This window comes from Myiozetetes cayanensis, unplaced genomic scaffold (genome assembly GCF_022539395.1).
Source record: "Myiozetetes cayanensis isolate MyiCay16 unplaced genomic scaffold, myiCay2020 scf10, whole genome shotgun sequence".
Classification (NCBI taxonomy): domain Eukaryota; kingdom Metazoa; phylum Chordata; class Aves; order Passeriformes; family Tyrannidae; genus Myiozetetes; species Myiozetetes cayanensis.
In genome coordinates, this window is record NW_026086605.1 from 6,560,080 (window position 1) to 6,579,388 (window position 19,309).

The 19,309-nt window shown below is 47.5% G+C and overlaps 1 protein-coding gene across 2 annotated transcripts in view; it reads right to left on the bottom strand.

Moving 5' to 3' along the window:
* STK32C (serine/threonine kinase 32C) overlaps positions 1-19,309 on the bottom strand; it is a 66,638-nt gene that overhangs the window by 29,117 nt on the left and 18,212 nt on the right. The window contains exon 2 of one of the 2 annotated variants that reach the window (XM_050337563.1): positions 1,647-1,702. The exons of the other annotated variant lie outside the window; for it this stretch is intronic. Coding sequence (XP_050193520.1) covers positions 1,647-1,702 — 56 coding nt within the window. The remainder of the gene's footprint in view (positions 1-1,646; positions 1,703-19,309) is intronic. 2 annotated transcript variants of the gene reach the window in all.

Genomic DNA, 19,309 nt, shown 5'->3' on the forward strand with positions numbered 1-19,309 from the left:
TCCATTTTCATTAGCCCTGGAAGTCCCATGCGGGCTCACATCGAAGCCCAGCAGGAGTTCACGGGGGTGGATTGTGCCAGAGCAGTGTAATAGATACCTCAGTGTTCGTCAGTTCGCTGAGGCTGTAACGAAATGACTTCGTTAGAGAGCAGCACTAATGGCAGCACTGTGACTAACACTGTCCTCGCTCCTGACTCTCAGAAAAGATGGTCTCTACCCACCCAGGCTGTGGCTGGATTTTGTGCTGCTGCTGTTACTCAACACTGACACTACTTCATACACTTTAAGTATTTTAAAAGAGATTTCCAGTAAGCAGTAAAAATTTGGGCTCTTCTGGCCAAACAGGTCTCAGATGTGCTGAGAAGTTTCCGCCTTTGCAAAGTCTCCAGTTTCCAGCCATCCGAGTACAGCACGTCAGGCTGTTCCTGAGGCCATGGCCTGGCGGGACGCTGCCTTGTCAGGTTGTACCGGGCAGAGGGAGAAGGCAAAGGACAGGGCAGGTCACCTCCAGGGAGAGGTTCAGGTTTTCTCACCCTCATGACATCAGCTTTTGAACAAAACACAGTGGGAGAAACCGGCCAAATGACGCAACCAGCAGGAAGCATGAGCAGGTACAGCTTTCCCTGACGGCTCAGCTTGTCCTCAGTTTCTTTTACCAGTGTCTGGGGACACTTGTGTCACTCCCTGAGCTGGGCTGGGCTATTCCACAGGTTTGATATCACACATTTCACACAATTTCCAAGGCCATTTCCCTGCCTGAAGCCTCAGTCCTGCACCACACAGTCCTGCACCACACAACCACCCCCTGAGAAGGTGACAACCCAATTCAGTGCAGTTCAGGGATCATCACTGGGGCTGATGCTCCCACAGCTCCTGTCCATTGGGCACAGGTGACTCAGCTACAGAGGGACACAACCACTGCTGGGTCACAGTAAAACACAGGATAAAATGAACACAGTGAAGCCTTGTGTGCATGCAAGGATGTGCACACACACACTGAACAGTTGTGCTGGCAGTGCAAACTCAGGGTGGAAATGCCATGAGAGACTCAGCAAAGTCACCTACACAGGCACCAAGTGAGAGTCAGTGAAAAAGGGAATGAAGAAGGACTAACACTAGGAAACCAACCAGTAACTGATTTCCAGAGCTATCCAGCTTTTTGATCATCACCTCCCACCTCTTCCCACATGCTTGGCAAAAAAAACTTGGTAAAAATAAACAATAAAACCTCTTCAGCATAACTCATTTCTGTCTGGGAAAACAGCCCAGGACTTCAGAGAACCCCTTTGACCACAGTGTGCCAGCTCAGTCCATCACCCAGGACAACTTCCAGCACCTTCCTGATTTACTGCCCCCCTCACAATCCAGACACCCCCACAGGAAATAAACTGTAATGAATGTTTGCTGTGAAATGCTCACAACTGTGCTGGTGGTTTAAAACACAACTGTTTCACCAAGACACCAAGAAATAAAGCAACACCAAACAGCAACAAGGTATTTTCCTGAACATTTTTCCTGTGTTGACTGAGTAGCCATCATAAAAATATAAAAATAGCCTATTTCAGTCCTGTTACTGTTTCAATAACCCATAAGTACATAACAGCAGACACCTGATAAACCCCACGAGACCGAGCGCTCAGGCCTACCTTGCCAAAGCTTCCCTTCCCAATCGCCCGGAGAATCTGGAAGTGGTCAAAGTTCACTACAAGGTAAAGAAAAAAGAATTTAAATTTGTAAATGCTTTACTGCAATGACCTTGCATTTAAAAGAAGACAGGGAGACAACTAAGAGCACTGGCTAAGCTTTTGAAGTCTCTGCCTCTGGGGAAGCTGCAGGACAGCAGTTGTTTTGTCAAGTCTCTTTTCACCTGCTTGAGGGAGCTGGCAGAGGGTTCAATGAGGTTATTATATTAGTGGTTTAGCACAAGTTAAAATACAGCTTGGACCTGTGTGGATAAAGGAGGGGTCTCAGAGCTCATGGGCAAACTCCGAGCGTGGCAGAGCAGGGAGCACAACGAGCCCCTGCCCCACTCAGGACACTGCTCCGCTCCTCACGACTGCCCTGAGACACCCATGCACGTTCAACACAGCTGAACACCAGGGTGGGCTGGTGGTGGTGCTGCCCAAGGGCAGCATTTAGAGGACAGGGATGGCCTTCCACTCCCTGGAAGTGCAAGCCCGTCTGGACGAGATCCATTCTTTTTTCCAGAGCCAGGGTGAGAAGCAATGACAAGAAAGGACCATGCAGATGTAACACCTCACCACTGCCTCGATCGGCAGCTGCTGCAAACAAAATTATTTTTATACTAAAGTACTGCTGTGATCTAATTTAGTATCAATTTTAAATAAAGAAGACAAGGTATGGAGGAGCTCACTGGTGGACTGAGCTGCACCATCTCTGGTACCTCTGTCAGCCCTTGACAATTGCACCATGAGACCTCGACCCTGCAGGGGACCCTCAGCATTCCACGCCCATTTTCTGGAGAAAGAGAAGTGCTTGGCATGGGCTTAGGGATTTTCAGTGTGAATGATGCACAAGATGGTCAACAGTGAGCGCTGACCCTGTGTTTGACCAACAGTGGAGACCAAAATCACACAGAAAGAGTGGGAGCAAAGCATTCACTATAAATATTACCAGTCCCACTCCCAGATCTCAAATAAATGCACATCTGCCATCTCTGAGGATGAATCAAGAGCCCACGCATGCCCATGGAGTTCCTATTACCCTTTTGTGCTAGGCTTATATCCAAAATATTGTTATTGTCGATTTCGTGGGACATTTTCTACAGGAGAGCTCAGAAAACTTTGCCAAATGAAATTGAAAACAGAATCTGGGCCAGCTCCTACTCCTTATCTCCCCACACTCCCACCCTGCTCCACCAGCAATGCTGAAGGGCAGACGCACCACCAATTGGTACATGTTTATTTGGCTTAGTTGACACTGTGGTGATTGGTCAAAGGTTGGACTCAGTGACCTTGGAGGTCTTTTCCAACCTTAATGATTCTATTGATCTCCCACAGATTGCTCCAGGAGTCTCCATGAAAAACCCCATGGGGACACCTCATCACCTTCCTTCTCCTTGGAGCTTTTTATTTAAGCAGCGGTTTACTGAGGTTTTTCCTCCCACCCCTGTTAGAGGGGCTGCAGTGAGCGATGCAAAACTGCAGCTACAGCTTCTTCGTAAATATTCTGTTTGAAATCTTCTGGCTGGAGCATTTGGGGTAACAGATCAAATGTTTTCCACGTGCAATCAAATCCATTGATTGACCTTCTGTCTCTCAGAAGCACTCCAAGAGGACACCCAGCTACAGGGAGCTCCTTTGAAGGGCAGCCTTTCCTTGGCAATTAAACCACATGCAAGTGCTCATGATCTGCCATCGCTCCAGGATAGCTTTTGACAATTCTTTATTATAATGTTTGGAATATTGTGTATAAAAGCATTGCCACTGAGAAAACAAACCCCAAAGTGTCATTTCCATGTATCCATGACTACAACCGCTCTGGGAAGCCTGCTCAAGTCAGCAAGCAGGAAACAAACCTAGATATGAATATTCACCAGGCCCTTGAACCTGTCAGCAGAGATGTCACTTTTAATAAATTAATACACAGTTCTGCTGATGGGAAGTTCAGATGATGTTAGTGAACAGGCACTAACTGGTTTTCCAGTTCCAGTATTTTCTGCAGGATTCAGTCAGCAATCTGACAACTCCATGTAAGTGAGCAATTCTATGATTTCATGATCCTGTTAAAGAAAAAGCAAACCTCAACATTTGAGGAAGAAAATCATAGTAGCAGCGTGTTGCTTTTTGTGCACAACACACTGGATTTCTAAAAATGACAACTTATCACTACAGAATATGTGATTATCCCCAAAATAGAAATCCTGAACCTGCCTGGAACAGTTGCATGTGCTCCAGAGGCTCCACTCCGAGCTGACAGGAGAAAGCTGTCGCTCACCCGCAGCCAGAAGCGCCGATGATTTGGGGGTGACTGGTACGGGCCTGAGTCACAGATGCCAGTGGAGGCTTTTGTGGCAGCAAGCAGGAGGTGGCAGCTGTTGCCTGTTCACAGGCCCTGCTTACCCGCTGCTGTGACTTCACATGGCACGGGTCTGACAGCCACAATCTGGAGGTACAGAAATGGATTTGGCTGGAGGACTAACTGGAGGAACTCACAAGAGTGGAAGAGAGACCTGAAAACCTGGGATGCTTTAGGAAGCATGTCTTTACTGAGAGGGTGTCCAAACCCTGGAACAGGCCTCCTGGAGACATGGTTGTGCCCCAGTCCTGTCAGTGTTCAGGAGGCGTTTGGACAGTGACCTTATCAGGGTGGTTTGGCTTTTGGGCAGCCCTGAAGCATCAGGCACTGAGACTAGATGACCCCTGTAGGTTCCTTATAACTGAAAGTAGTCTTTTCTTTTGTTGCACTCCATTCCAAATCCATCTGCAATGTGCAAATGCAAGGTGCCCCGGTGCCAGGACACTCACTCATACCCCAGCCCAATGCCATCTGCTGTTCTGTGATGTCCCCAAGGGTTTTGCCTTAGCTCCTCACGAGAACATGACACTAATTGTTCCCAAATTGTTCCCATTGACGCCTCCAGCAGCTCATTATCAATGTAGCACCTTTGCAGAAGAGCGGAACCCTGGGACGTAAGAACAAGAGACACACGTGCCTCTTCCTGGCTCTCCCTGGAACCAAGTGACAAACCCATGAATCACAAATAAAGATGAATACCATGACCTGGCTTTGCTCAGTGTGGCGTGGCTTTGTTCTCCAGCTCCAGGAACACATGACAAGCAGGATGGCAGCATTCCATGTGCCCGTGGGACCTCCCCAAACCTCACAGAGCCCGGCCCTGCCCACAGCACAACAGAGTGCCAGGTGCTGCACTGACATCTCTGTAATTAAGATCTCATTGTAGTCACAAGATGTACTGTGGGATAAAGCAGCCTGGATGCACAGCTTCCATTTGCCAATGAAATAAAGAGAATGAAGAGTACATTTCTCTTTCTTTAAATAGAAGAATGAGAGACGCAAAAAAATAAGGGGTTTGTCTTTACTATTTTAAAGTGATGAATATTTTCATTATTTTTGCTGTTTATCCTTCATTTATTTAGAGGATATCTAAAAGTTTAGCAAGATAAAACTACCATAGAACTTCAGATACACAGTGGACACCCTGTGAGAGTTCATCAGGACCTGGTATTAATGTCCAAGAGTAGAAGCACAAGGTAGTGGGATGCAGCTAGTAAACCCAGTCTCCAATATCCTCAAATCTGGGGAAACCAGCAAACTAAAAATCATGTTTTAAGGATCGAGTCAGCCTTTCACTCTTTTATGTGCACGCTTTGCAGCCTCATCAATAACAGGGACATTTAACTTCAGGACTGATTCTCTTCAACACTCGAGACCTAAGAAATTACTTTTTTGAGTTTTGTAACAGCAAATGTGTCAGTGTAGCATGACATGATCTACTTTCTCTCAGTATATTTCTGTATGTTGGCATAATTAATAGCATTTGTCTACCTATTGTATTGCCGCAACAGAGCTTGGAGGAAGCACCCCAGTAATCGATGTACAAACATTAAACTGTGGCCACAGAAACCACAAGCTTGTTGCCACAAAACGCCAAGAGTTTCATCTGGCAGGAAGGAGAGTTCCAGCTTTGATCCAAAGCCGCCGCCACCCATGGATTGATGCAGGAAGGTGAGGCCGCCCCTGCAAGCCCCCGGGAGGAGATGGAGGGAGCAGGTGTGCAGCCCTGCAGCATGGGGGGAGCGGTGGGGAAAGACAAAGGACAACAAAAGGGAACCCAGCAGGATCCTAACAGATTAGGAGAAGCTTTAGAGCCACAGGGAGGGCCTGAAAACGGAGATGGGCAGAGAAAGGAAGGATGGCAGAGAGTCCATAAGGGAAAAGGTGGCACCGCTGCAAACGGAGACCTCCAAATGTTCCTTAAAAAAGGGTGAGCCTGGCAGAAACAGCATGGGAGAGAGGGGCAGGACAACAGGAAGGATGGGGGGACTCAGTACAAAAAGCTTCCAAACTGGAGGATGAACCTGCGAAGATCAAAAGTGGGATTTGTGGTTAGAGGTGAGCTAAAGCACAGAGGGGAAAGCGCAGAGATATTTGATGGAGAGAGAGAGCAAAGGGCAATGGGGTGTAATATCAGCAGTCCTTCACAAGCCTGAAACTCTTAGAACACAAGGCATCCCATTTTCTCTAACCAGAGGGCTCAGTATGGTGCAGGAAACCACTGCTTTCCTTTCTGTCCCTGGAGAAAGCCCAAGCAGCATGTTCGGTCTCCAGCGTCTGGGGCTGATCTGTTTTACCTATTCATATCCACAGAGAAGATTACATGGGTGAGGAAAATGGAAATACAGTGTAATATGACTGTCAGGTACCTCAAGTGAGCATTAACTACCCAGGAATCCAGGGAATGCTGGTAGATAATGAAAGAAATTAAAGGTACAATGCCAGCCCAGTGCTACAAATGAACCCCTTTGAGACCACGTATTCAAACATACTATTAGAAAACAACTCCAAAGTCATGTAAAAATGGCAAGTTATTCTATAATTAAAAATGAATCCCTCTGACTCCACAAGGAATCAAATGCAACATGCAAAGCAACTGCAAAGTCAGTTTAGGTATAGTGGGTTATTGATATATTGGGTACAAAAATGTTTGGATTGGCCAGAAACCATTCCTAATTAGTGAAAAAATACCATCTTGGCCAGGAGCCCTTCCAAAGGAGTGTGAACACGGTGTGTTCATCTGAATTCCATCAGCGAGCTCAGAAGGCACTAGAAAAGGAAACTCCAGCACCCCAGCCCTTGTGCTCTGTGTGCTCCACAAGTGCTATTTCTATTAGAAAAATACATGTTACTGTGCAACAACAACCCAGGGAGGCCACCAGGTCACTCATTAACCACTCAGCTGAGCCCTCGGTGGTGCAGATTAACGAGCACTAAATGAGTTCCTGGTGGTCCTGGTCAAAAGCACGGGAGACAGGGATGTGCTTCTCACACACAGGTTGCTATACAGCCAGGGCTGTTCCCCACACACAGCTTTCACAGCACTCAGCCTCCCAGAGCTCGGGGTGAGGCGTGTTTTCAGGGCTGGCTGTGGGGCAGCCCCACAAACAGTCACCAGAGCCCCCCCCAAAACACACTCAACATGAGTAACCAATGCTCCAGGGCCAACTCCAAAGACAGTTCTGTTCCTCTGTGCTCCCACGTGTCCAGCTGCTATTGCCAGAAGAGCACTGCCTCTCAGCAAAATTCCCTGGTAAATGGTCCATTTTATGGTGGTACCGCTTATTAAAGAGCTTCCCAGCAAATTACAGAGTGGTGGTGGTGGTGTTGGAAAAGTAAAGGTGACACAGAAATTCACCCCCACTCATAGCAACACTACCACGTAACCTGTGGGAGGTGGCCCCGTGCCTCCAGTTGGGGTCAGGGTTCCCAGACCAGGGCGTCCCATCCCCCAGCAGGTTCTGTGCTGGCAGGTGACAGGGACGCCCACCATCAAACCTTCCTGCCCCAGGAACGCTCCAGGAGCCGCTGCCCGAACACCAGCACACAGCACACCTGGGCACACGTTCCACGAGCAGCTTCCTGGGGCAGAACCAGCACCAACGTGGGGTGGAAAACTCCATATGCAGCTGGAATAAAACCTCCCTGGCAAATAATCAAACTTCTCCAGCGCCCCGAGTATGAAGCAGAGCTGAAGCTGTTTGATCACAGAATCGTGTGATCTGGGCTGAAAGGATTGATAATTAGAGCTCCTACCAGGAGCGACAGGAACGCAGTTCCTTGGATGTGCCGCTCTGACAAACCTGAGGCTGTTTCCCAGGGCAGATCCACACCAAGGTGCTGGTACTGCCACAGGAGGACCCACAAGGCAAGGCTGATTTGACAGGAAAATCAGCTTCTGCTTCACAGCAGCAATCCCAGGGCCAGCCTTTACTTGGGTTTTTGCCCTTTTTCCCCACTTCTACAGCTTAGAAAGTTTTATTTCAAGGAGCTAAAATTTATTTATGAAAAAAAAAAAAGCCTTTATAGCACATGTTTATAGTAACATAATGTTAGCAATAAACAGCTGCTGGATGTTACTTAATGTGCCTGCAACATATGTTAGAAATGATAAATGGGTGAGTTTAGGTGCCTCATGAAAGATTGAGGCTGTACTGCGTTCAGGGACTGCTTGGCTGGGACTGCTAAAACCCCCAAAGTGAACAGAAAACACCTTGGTAAAGCTAAGTAGTTTTAGACACATTAATTCCAACCAGGATTGCAAGGCAGGCTGGATCAGAACAGTGAAGTAATTTTCCCAGTTCATTTGTTTACAACACATAAAAGTGTCTCTTTTGGGATGTTTTCAAAACTAGTCATGCCAGCACTTTTTGGCACAATAAGGCTTCTTTGCAGTTTAATTTTAAAAGGTAAATAGAAAAAATAGTTACATCAAATTAAATGTTAGACCCCAAACGAACTTTTCATTTCTCGTCTGAAATATCTGAATTTCAGGTTAAACACCCAAACTGAGATCATCTGTGTGTGTTGGAAAGCAGCTTATAAACTTCTGGGGATTGTGAAATACCGTACTTGGAAAAACACCTAATTTTCAATTCGAATTGTTTATTTTTGTTTTCTAAAATCAGGACTTCTCAATGTTTCATCGAATTACAGAACTGTCTCGGAAGGCACTTTAAAGCTCATCTCATTGCAACTCCTGCCATGGGCAGGGACACCTTCCACTAGCCCAGGTTGCTCCAAGCCCTGTCCAACCTGGCCTTGGACACTTCCAGGGATGGAGCAGCCACAGCTTCTCTGGGCAACCTGTGCCAGGGCCTCACCACTCTCACAGGGAAGAATTTCTTCCCAATATCTAAATCTAAATCTAACCTCTGTCAGTTTAGTCTTTTAAAATCAAAGAAAGATATTTATTTAGAAATCCTCTTGGTGAAGGTTTTTTCCCCCCTTTACAGGGTGTGTCCCTCATGGGACCCCAGTTCAACAGCTCATGTCCTTAAACATAACTCCAATAAATGCTTTTAAGTGAGAGGGTTTATGTTACCACAGCCCCTTCACAGAAGTCCTCCCTTAACTACAACCAGTACATCTCTGTATTTTGGTACCAGCCATAACACCCATAATGGGTGGGAATGGAAGGTGCCGAGTCCTCGTGCTCCCCTCCTGGCAGGGGCTCTGCGGAGCCATCCCTGCCGCAGAGGCTGCTCCTTCATCCCAGTTGTCCTCATCAGACCTGCTGACTCATAAAAAATGGATACTGCAGCATTCCTCAGCCTTCCCACCCAAAAAAGAAACCTGTCCTGCACCCTCAAGCTGCAGCTGAACTGTGAAATATTGAAGCCCATCCAGCAGTGCTGGATGAGTTCTGGAAGCGGGACGCCAGCAGGGCTGGCAGCTGAGCTTATGCAAACCCAGATTTAAGTGGAAGGAGGACGTGTCTGAAGGCCTGTTGGAGAGCCAGAGCCTCTGGATTCTCATCCAGGACACCAGCACGGCCTTTCTCCTGCTGACACGCGACAGAGGTCCTACAGCCAGAAGGACCAGAACAGGCTGGTCTTACGACAGCCTCTCCAACAGCCATTTTCCTGTTTGGCTTTTCCCATGGCAGCCACTCCAGTGTGATGTGGGAGGGATTCCCCAAGAGAGAAGGGAAAGATCAGCATCTCGCAGCCTGTGGTGGAGGGACAAAAACTACAACAGGGAGCTGCCAGGCAGCAGGTTCAGCTTACCCTGGGTACACATAGCAGGGAGCTCTGCTGGCTTCTCTTACAAAGACAAGGAAGGAAATAATTAATGGCAGGTTTTATGGCTCTGTGGGGAAGCAGTTCCACCAACCAAACTTAATTGCCTTGTTTGACGTTTCCAGAAGGCACAGCACTGCAAGGCAGCGGCACAGGCCCCTCTGTGTGTCTGAGCCACTGGGCTCTGTGCTACCCTGGGGCAGGTAAAGCTCTGCTTTAGTATTTTATAGAAGCTTTAGTACTGTCTGTGACAATGAAACACAAATCACCTGGGCAAGGAGCAGGCCAAGCTGTGCTGTTCTGGTTCCATTTTAAAGCGTTAACCACAGTTCAGTCCTGTCTAACACAACAAGGACAGATTCTTTTCACATTTATGCCACGGTAATAGTTCCACTGAGTGTCCCCAACTTGCAGTGCAAGAAATACAGGTTTTATATCAGAAATAATGAGCTTGGCTCACCCTGTGGTCCTGACTGTACACAGGAAACCATGAAACAAGATGTTAATTCTTTAAATCATTTCAATTCACAATTTAAACAAAAGTTGATTCGTGACAAAGCCACCTCCGAGTGTCTGACACTATGTCTTCAGTTCACCTGTGCTCTGAGGATGAGACAAGCCTGAATCCTGGATTTTCTCTCAGTAGGAGCCTCCTTTGAGTGAATTCCCAGGACTTAAAGGATGCAAAGGGTTTGTGTTGCCGTCCTGCCCAGGAGCACATTTCGCTCCAAAAGCACAGTACCTTCCATGCTCCAGCCTCTCCTCTATGTTAATCACTTCAGAGTTGCTAAATTATTCACTGCTCAGAAAATACATTTTCATTTCTTAGAGCTGGCAGCCAAGGATGACTTACAGAAATAGGTCATGTTCATCCCATAGAAGAATTACCATACACTTCATGTGCTCCCCTCCCCAGTTTCCATTTTTAAGCTCTGCTCCACGTGAGGACGGGCCAAATTTAAACCGTCTGCATTTTTCATGCTGCTCCCACAGTCTCCACCATGTGCCCTGACTTTCCATTTTTAATAAATTGCACCCAGTGACAAAATTAACAGACCGACTTCTGCCTGGTGTTCCCGCAGACCTGAGCAAAGCTTTAATCATAACTGCAAAGGGAACATTCCCAGTTTTCCAACACAACTACCTTGGCTTGAGAAAACTCTCTCTGTCCTGCAGCTCAACCTCTACCACCCTTGGCCTAGAAGGGGGGAGCAGGTCATAGTTTTCCTTCTTTTCTGCTTTTTACCCCAATACCTCCAAAATAAACAGATTTTAACATGACTTTAAAAAAAGGACATTTTTTGCTGGCACATTTAATTTTCTGTTTTTCCACATTCCCAAATGAAATGCAATTTGCCAAGGCCTTTTCCCAGCAAGCTGTCAGCCAGAATATAGAATATGCCCAGGCTGCTGCTGTCTGTTGGGTCCACAGCAAGTTTTCCTCACTAGGAAACACAGAACGAGGACCATGCTCAAGCGTCATGCTCCTGCTGTGTTTTGCACTGGCAGAGGTGGCACATGCCAATGTTGGATTACAGAGAGCACATTAGAGCCTCCAGCCTCCAGGAACAGGATTCAACCAAGGGGAAACAAGTGGCACATGAAACCAAAGGACAAAGCAAGAGACCTTTAATAGAATCACAGAATCCCAGACTGGTTTGGGTTGGGAGGGATCTTAAAGCTCATCTCATTCCGCCCCCTGCCAGGGGCAAGGACACCTTCCCCTAGACCAGGTTGATCCAAGCCCTGTCCAACCCTGCCTTGGAGCACCTCCAGGGACTGGAACTTTCAATATCATCACCAAAACTGATGAAAAAGAGCAAAATCAAGATCTAAGCACAGTGTGCAGGCAGAGGAGGGGAAGGACAGGGCAGGTGCAAGGGAGGATGGAAGGGACCACAGCACCTCGCTGATGTCACCGAGGACACGGTGCTCTATTCCTGGCACCATCTCTGACCTGGAGTGAATTGCACTGACTGTGTCTTTGTGCTGCTCGTTGAACAGCACATTCTGCAGCCCTGAGCATCCTCATGCTGTGCCACCCATGGGAGCAGCACAGGGGCTCTTGTTCCCCATGGAAACTGTGCAGAGGTGTCATCCCCAGGCTGGACAGCTTGCTGCTCGTGGGGCAGCACCTGTGGCTCCCAGGGAAAGAAAGAGCAGGAACAAGGAGGGAAAAAAAAAAAGGTCCATGAACAATTGCTTGGGCATTCTAAGGTTCAAATTCAACTCTACATACAATGGCAGTGGCAGAGCTTGGGGTTATTTAGGCAGAATCCACGGGAGGCTTTTCCGACGGACTCTAATGAGACAAGGATTCTCCCAGTAGGGCTCTGGGAGGTGCCACTCCACTGCACCTGCCTGGTACTTAGTTTGGTTAAGCACCAGAGACCTGCCTTAAGCCAGGCCCAGTGACACAGCTCAGCATCCCTTCAGCACAGTCCACAGCCCCCCGATGACAAAGTCCCCGGCAAACCCCGGTCCCTCCGTCGTGACTCCGCACTCCGGGATCCTGTTTGTTTGTGATTCACACCAAGTGAGAGGGATGCTGCTCACGGAATGCAGCTGCCCTGCCATATGCAGCGGATTAATTACTGCATCGTTTGTTCCCATGGCAGGTCGAAGCGATCATTACCAACTCAGGAACACAAGTGCTAATAATAGTATTGCTCCCAATCGTATTCCAGCATTCAGCTCGTTCCAATTGTTCGGCTCAATAACAGCTTACACTAATTCCTACCAACTTTTAACACCCATATACTGAGAAATACAGAGTTCACACTGAAAAGGCACAAATTTTAATTCACAGCAGGATTAACTCTTCATGCTTTAAACTTAATTATGTGTAGTCAGGTGGCTCACGATGTTCCTTCCTCCTTAGCTAAACCCAACCACACACATCTAATGATTCCAGTGCACATTCACTGACGGAGTTAATTAGGACTCCTGGGGGGCCAAGTGAAACTTTCTCAGTGTTGTCTAAACTGAAAACAAAATGTTCCAGAAGCCACACTGTGCAGCCCAGGCTCTGAAAGACAACACGCTCCTGTAAGCCTGCAACAACCCCATAACGTTTGCTGGGGAAAAGGAAAATAGCTCAGAAAAGTGTTGCTCACAGAATCAGAGAGTATATAAGGTTGGAAAATCCCCCAAGACCATCGAGTATAACTGTTCCCCAGCATTGCCAAGGCCACCGCTAACCCACATTCCCAAGTGCCACATCCACATGGCTTTTAAATCCCTCCAGGAATGGGGACTCCACCACTGCCCTGGGCAGCTGTGTCGGGGCTGCGCAGCCCTTTCTGTGAATAAATTTTCCCAATACACAATCTAAAATCCTCATACTGATGTTAACACCCCACACAATCCAGACTGCAAAAGCTCATACCTGTTCAGGAGGCACCAGCCTTCCCTTTCTGAAAAACCTCCATTCTGTGTTTCTGTCATTTCTCAAAGCAGAGAATTCACATCATGTGAAATTATCAGATGATGGACTCACATACAAAAGGAGAATACAGGTTAAGCTAGATCTAGAAGTTAAACTCTCCCTCCTCATTCCCTACCTGTACTTATTCCTCCTCTCCTGTTTTGTTTCACTTACAAATTCACATTTCTTTCCTCCCACTCAACTACCGTAACAAACTGGCACTCAGCTCCTGCTGGAAACATCCTGATTGAGACCTATTAATCCATGTAAACTCCTTTCCACTTTTCTACACCAGCAAGGCAAAGTTGGAAAAGATCCTTTTGCAGCTGGACATAAGTACTACAGTGTTCTTACAGAAACAGCTCTGCCACAGCAGGTGCCACATTATTGCAAAGAGCCATTCAAACTATTCATTATCAAATTAGCCCCTTTCTTGTCTAATAATTATTTAAGGCTCACTCCTGCTTCCCACAAAGGTGTTGGCCTCTGCCAGTGACAGCTGGTCTGGCACAGAATGTGCTCAGAGCTGCTGCCATCACCGCTGGGTGTTACAGGGAAAACCAAGCTGGGGGTATTCGAGCATCTCAGAACAAGTCTAGTACAATGAAATGTCCTGGGAATAACAGTCAGCTGGAATATAGGGATCCTCTTATTGCTCGGAATGTGTATTTGAATAGATATAATATTACCTAATACAGGCATGAATATTAACATTAAATCATCATTGTCTATTCTGAAAGTGTGACTCCAGTAAGCACAAGGACACCTACTATATTCTATAGATTCTACAGCCGACTTAGACCTTAACCCAAATAAATACTGGTGCAATGATGCTGGACCATGTCTGAGGCCTAAGGAAACGTGCCTGTCCACCAGGGGACATATGCATGTTCCCAACTGAAATTCATCCAACAATAATCTTAGTAAATAGAGTTATGCAGTTTTATTTCCAGGTGGGGAAAAAACCGAACTACTTCTGTGCCCAGGATCGCCACGTCCAGGCAGGAGCGGTGCCACTGGACACCACATCCCAGGGCAGAGGAGCCAACTCAATGCAGCAGAGCCTGGTGCTGAAGCAGAGCCCAGCAGGGAGGCTGTTGCCCACCAGAACCCTCTTTCCAGCCACGTGGCAGGGAGGCCACGGCACAGCCGGAATGCGGGTGCATTCGGAAAGGCCCACGATCGGTATAACAATGACAGACGAGCAGATCGTGCCATCTGGAGCCGATGGGCTCCCGGGTACATGTCACCACGACTTATCTTCCAGATTATGCATCTGCTGATGCGCTGGATTTACAGCAGCTCCTCACATGACAATATCCCTGTGTGGCAGCTGCACACTAACAACCTGCACGCTGTAATTTGAAGATGCTCACAGAAGCCGAGGCAGCCCAGGCAGGGGAAGCCTTACAGCTGGGGACTGCTTGGGGCTGTGCTGGGGACTGATGTCCCTCTCCCAGAACAGGCTGTCCCATCCTCATTTTAAGCAAACCAGATGGACTAAACACAACAACACTGTAAACTCATGGTTTCTCGCTATCACGCAGCAGCCTCCCCAGCCCTTGCCATGGAGGCAGGAACCACGTTTGGCTGCCAGGAGAGTGCACAGTGCAGCCACATTGAGACTCACACCCAAAAATAGGAAAACCCCAAACCCAGCACCTAACTGATGCCAAAAGCACCTCCAAGTAGACAAAGGACTAATCTCCTATAAAAGTTTCATAAACATAACTTTGAAATACCCAAAATGCCAATCAAGTCTTGCCTTTGTTCAAACTAGTGCAATTCCCCCCAAGAAAAAAAAGGAGGGGAAGACAATCTCAACAAGCAGGTGGGGTCAACACTGAGGGCTACTCCTACTGTTAAGATCCTCTCCATCAAGGAGAAGTCTCCTCACCTGTCTGTGACACTGCCACAAATCCCTCCTCCAACTCCTTGTACTCCATCTGGTTTCCTTATGGTTTGGCCACATCTTCTGTTGTGCATCTTACTATTAACAGCACTGAGAATTGTCAAAATTCAGAAAATTTCTGATAAACTGTACAGTCAATTGAATAAAAATCAAAACCTTCCCCTTCTCTCAGCCTCTGTTTTCACACTTGACATCTCAAGCACTTTCCAGTTAGACTTAATGAACAGAAAGTGTTCTCTCCTTATTCCCTAAAGGCAAATACTACTTTTCTATCTCCTGGGGAAAAAAATTGCTCAAAGTCTGCTTCCTTTTGATCAAGAAACGGAGAGAGAAAGAGTAAATGTTTCCTAAATTAGCTTAGTAGTATCCAGGAATAGTCAGAAAGTCACTATAATGGATATATATATATCTCCATACAATGAAGAATATGTACCTTCTCACCATAATTGATCACTGAGAGGAAGGGATTTGTTGCCAGGGGAGGGGCCAAATCTCCCACTCATGGTAATGGAGAGGCAGTGTCTGACAGGCACGTAGATACACCTTACTGGAAAAGTTGTGAGGACACAACCTGCTTTGTCCCTTCCAGCTTTAAACCAGTGTCCTACCACAGCCTCATCCAAGCACAAATGATACTCCTGGGGCCATGGGGGAAAAATGGGGGAAAAAAAGTTCTGCATTTCCAAAAATTCCCTACTTTTTCTTGCCGTTTTCCTCCTCTTCATGTGCTGCTTTTCCAGAAGGTATTTAAGCTGTTATCCCTCGAGCTGTGCTTATCCCAGCACAGGATGAAGCCTGTCAGTGCCCGGCCCTGGGGATCACAACAACCTGCCGAGCGCTTCTCCCTCCTATCCCTCCCTGTGCTGCATCATTCACCATCCAGCTGCACCATTACACAGCTTAAAAAGTGAGGAGAAGTTCCAAAAGAAACAAAAACACTCCACGAAATCAGAGTCTGATCTCAGCATTGCTCCTAGCAGAGGAGAATCTCGGCACCCTGAGTGCTTCCTCCTCTTCTCCAATACAGCCAAGCACCGCCCTTGCTGACTCCTGATCCCACACCTGCCCAGCAAAGAGCTGGCTCATCCACACCAGAGAGGCCCAAATCCCATCCAGCATCCCAGCAAAGCAACATTTCAGCCTTTTTCTGTAAACAGTATGGATGTCTCAGCTACCTGCTTGGAATTCCTACAGAGCATCTCCAAGGGTAACGGAACCAAGTGCTGACACTGACTCATCCCCAGACAGGAACCTCTCCCCAAAAGGCCCTTCCCAGCTGCTCTAAGCAAACCAAGGCTGACTTTGCATGTACGTAGGCATTTGTTTTTCCTTTTAAAATTGCCGTGTTAATTGCTGGCTGACTCCACTGGCTCCGGCAGGAGTGGGGGAACCCAGACGCTGCTGCTACCACCACGTCCCTGGTGCGGGAGGAGATGCTGGTCCAGTCAGCGCTTGGTTTTTTGGTGTTTTTTTTTTTTTTAATAAATATGTAATTTACAATATCGAACAAAATATGGAATAAATACCACTTGTCACCATCCAGTGCTACAACTTCCCTTAAGCCTGTAATTACTTACAAAAGCCTTTCAGTACTGCACAGATCTCCCACAGATTTTCGCTCAGTAAATTCAGGCTGAAGCTGATGACTGTCAGCTGCGAGACAGGAGTTGATTTCAGCCTATTTATCCTCCAGTTTGATCTATCCCACGGATGAGGAGAAGAAATGAATTACACGTTATGTATGTTTATTGAAGTCCTCCCCAAGCTCCAGCCCAGGTGTGGCTGTGCAGGTCACACTGACCATGGTACCCTCTGGCAATGACTCTGGAGGGGATGCCAGTGGCCAATGAGGAGAAAGAGATGAAAAGGGTACAGCTCATCTCCCAGGTGAAAAATGGGGAATGGTACCAGAGGCCCCATCCTACCCAGCCCTGGGGACCCTGTCCCCAGGTGTCCCTGAGAGTCCCCAGCCAAACACACCTTACAGCATCAGGAATCTCCCCTCTGGTGGGGCCCAGTCACTGCCTAAAACACACCCTACATTTAACTGATCACTGCCCAAAGTGTGCAAAGGCCAGACAACACCAGGAGGGTGTTCCAACACCGTTCCACAGCCCATGTGCCACCAGCTGCAGAGCTTCATGGTGGGACACCAGCTCTGCCACTGCTTGGAACAGGCTCCAGTTTGCATCTTTAGACATAAGGTGTTTTTTCATGTCTTTTGGGCAAGAAGTACTCAAAACACATTAATGTCTTGCTCTGTTAACAAAGAAACTATGGCAACACACACAGAGCTGCCAAGAGAATTACTGAAACAAGGTTTAATAGTTAATAAGCAGCCAGATGATGTCAGACTCATCCATTAAGACCAGTTTATATCTGCCTATTAGAACTTAATGTCCCAGAAAGTTGGGTTGGCCAGGATTAAACAGTCTTCCTTTAAGCCCAATTATCAGTAATAAACCCAATTTTCTAAAGAATGGGGTAGAATTATCCAAAATGTGGCCAGACCAAGCCTGCATTTCATAGTAGGACTATAATGTTCCTTTTGTTAAGGAGCAATTTTCTAGATGTCAGAGACGTGAATCAAAATTTAATGTGTGTGTGTGTGTTATGGAAATGGCAATTGCAGCACTTGCTTGCAGCACATGTCCTGCCAGGCAGCACACACGGAGGAAACCAAAGGCTTTTATTCCCATTTATGCCAGTGCGTTTCTGAGTGTGCTGAAACTGTTTTCCTTTCTCATTGAGGTGATCAAGAATTCTTAAGAAATAATTTTTCCAGTAAATTTAGTTTCTAAAATGTAATAATAATTTTTTCATAGAAAAGCGCTGAGTGGCAGATACACCTGCAGAGGGTTCTGCTTACCTAGCTGGGCATGTCCACCATGAGGAAACCCTGTGGTCCTCACAGCTCAGCATGGCCAGAAACCATACTAATTATAGTTCAGGGGGAGCTAGGGACTGTTGGTGATGTCTCCTGAGCCCGAAGGGAAATACACTGACATGGGGAGTCTGTAACCCAATACTATGGAAGACCTGGAGACATGAAGCAAGCACACGTCTCACCATCAGCCTACTCCAAGGGCTTTGGCCAGCATCAACTCAAAACCAGTATAGAATAGTAATGTTTGTATGGAAAGAATGTGGCATACAGTGAACATAAACTAGTTGGAAAAAATATTAACAGATTGCCAGTCAGTGCAAGCTCGAAAACTACCATAAATCCGTGTCAGTGCATCCCTTGACTCTATTACCAGGGTATCAGAATAATGGTTATTGGTGTTTCAAAACCAGGTAAGGTTTCTACAAAGCCACAGATGAAAGGGGTTGAGGCTACAGAGTGAGCTCAGACCCCCCATGGGGGCAGCTGTTCCTCCGTGTCCTTCCTGGCACTGGGCACTGCGAGTACCACTCCCCAACCCAGTGGGTCAGCACACACTCTCCAGAGTGCCCAACCTTGTCCCCCAGATGGAAAAAGTGCTCCCTCCCTCCCTCCTTCCCTCTGGCACTGTCCCCTGGTCTCAGACCAAAGGTCAACCTTTATGGGTCAGAGGTCCTGGGCACTGGCCAGGGTCCACCTCAGTCCCTCCCCAAGCAGCCACCTTGTCAAGGCTTCACTGTGCACCCAACCCCTCCCCAGTTCCAGGCAGAGCTTCTATTCTTGCGGAGCTGCTCCCTAAGCAGTTTCCTCCCAGTCCCCCAGCACTGCCGCTGCTGCCATCTCCGGAGACGCTGCATGGGCAGGAGCACCCCCAGACTGCCTGACACTCCGCTCTGTCTCGCTCTATTCTTAGCAACTCCCAGCTCACCGATCCTTTAAACCATCTCATCTCTGACCTACTGCATCTCCTGCAACTTTCCTTCATTTCAGTCTCCAGTGCTGCTTCCCCTGAAATCAATCAGAAACTCTCAATGCTTTAAGAGGGAAAGACGGGATGTTATTTCTGGACAGTTCCTGGCTCTCTCCTGAGTGTGTCTGACTCCTTCCGCTCCCCTAACGCTCAATGCAGAATTAAAGTCTCTGGCAACAAACTCCTCCTCCAGTTCCTAAAGCTTTTTGTGCCATCCATCTCTAACCACCGCGTCCAAACTTTAGCCAAGCCCAGAGGAGCTGCCAGGCATTCGGAGCATGGCACAGCCAGCTGGGGAGACACCAGGGAACAGGGGCTGGATCCCCTGGCATTGCCT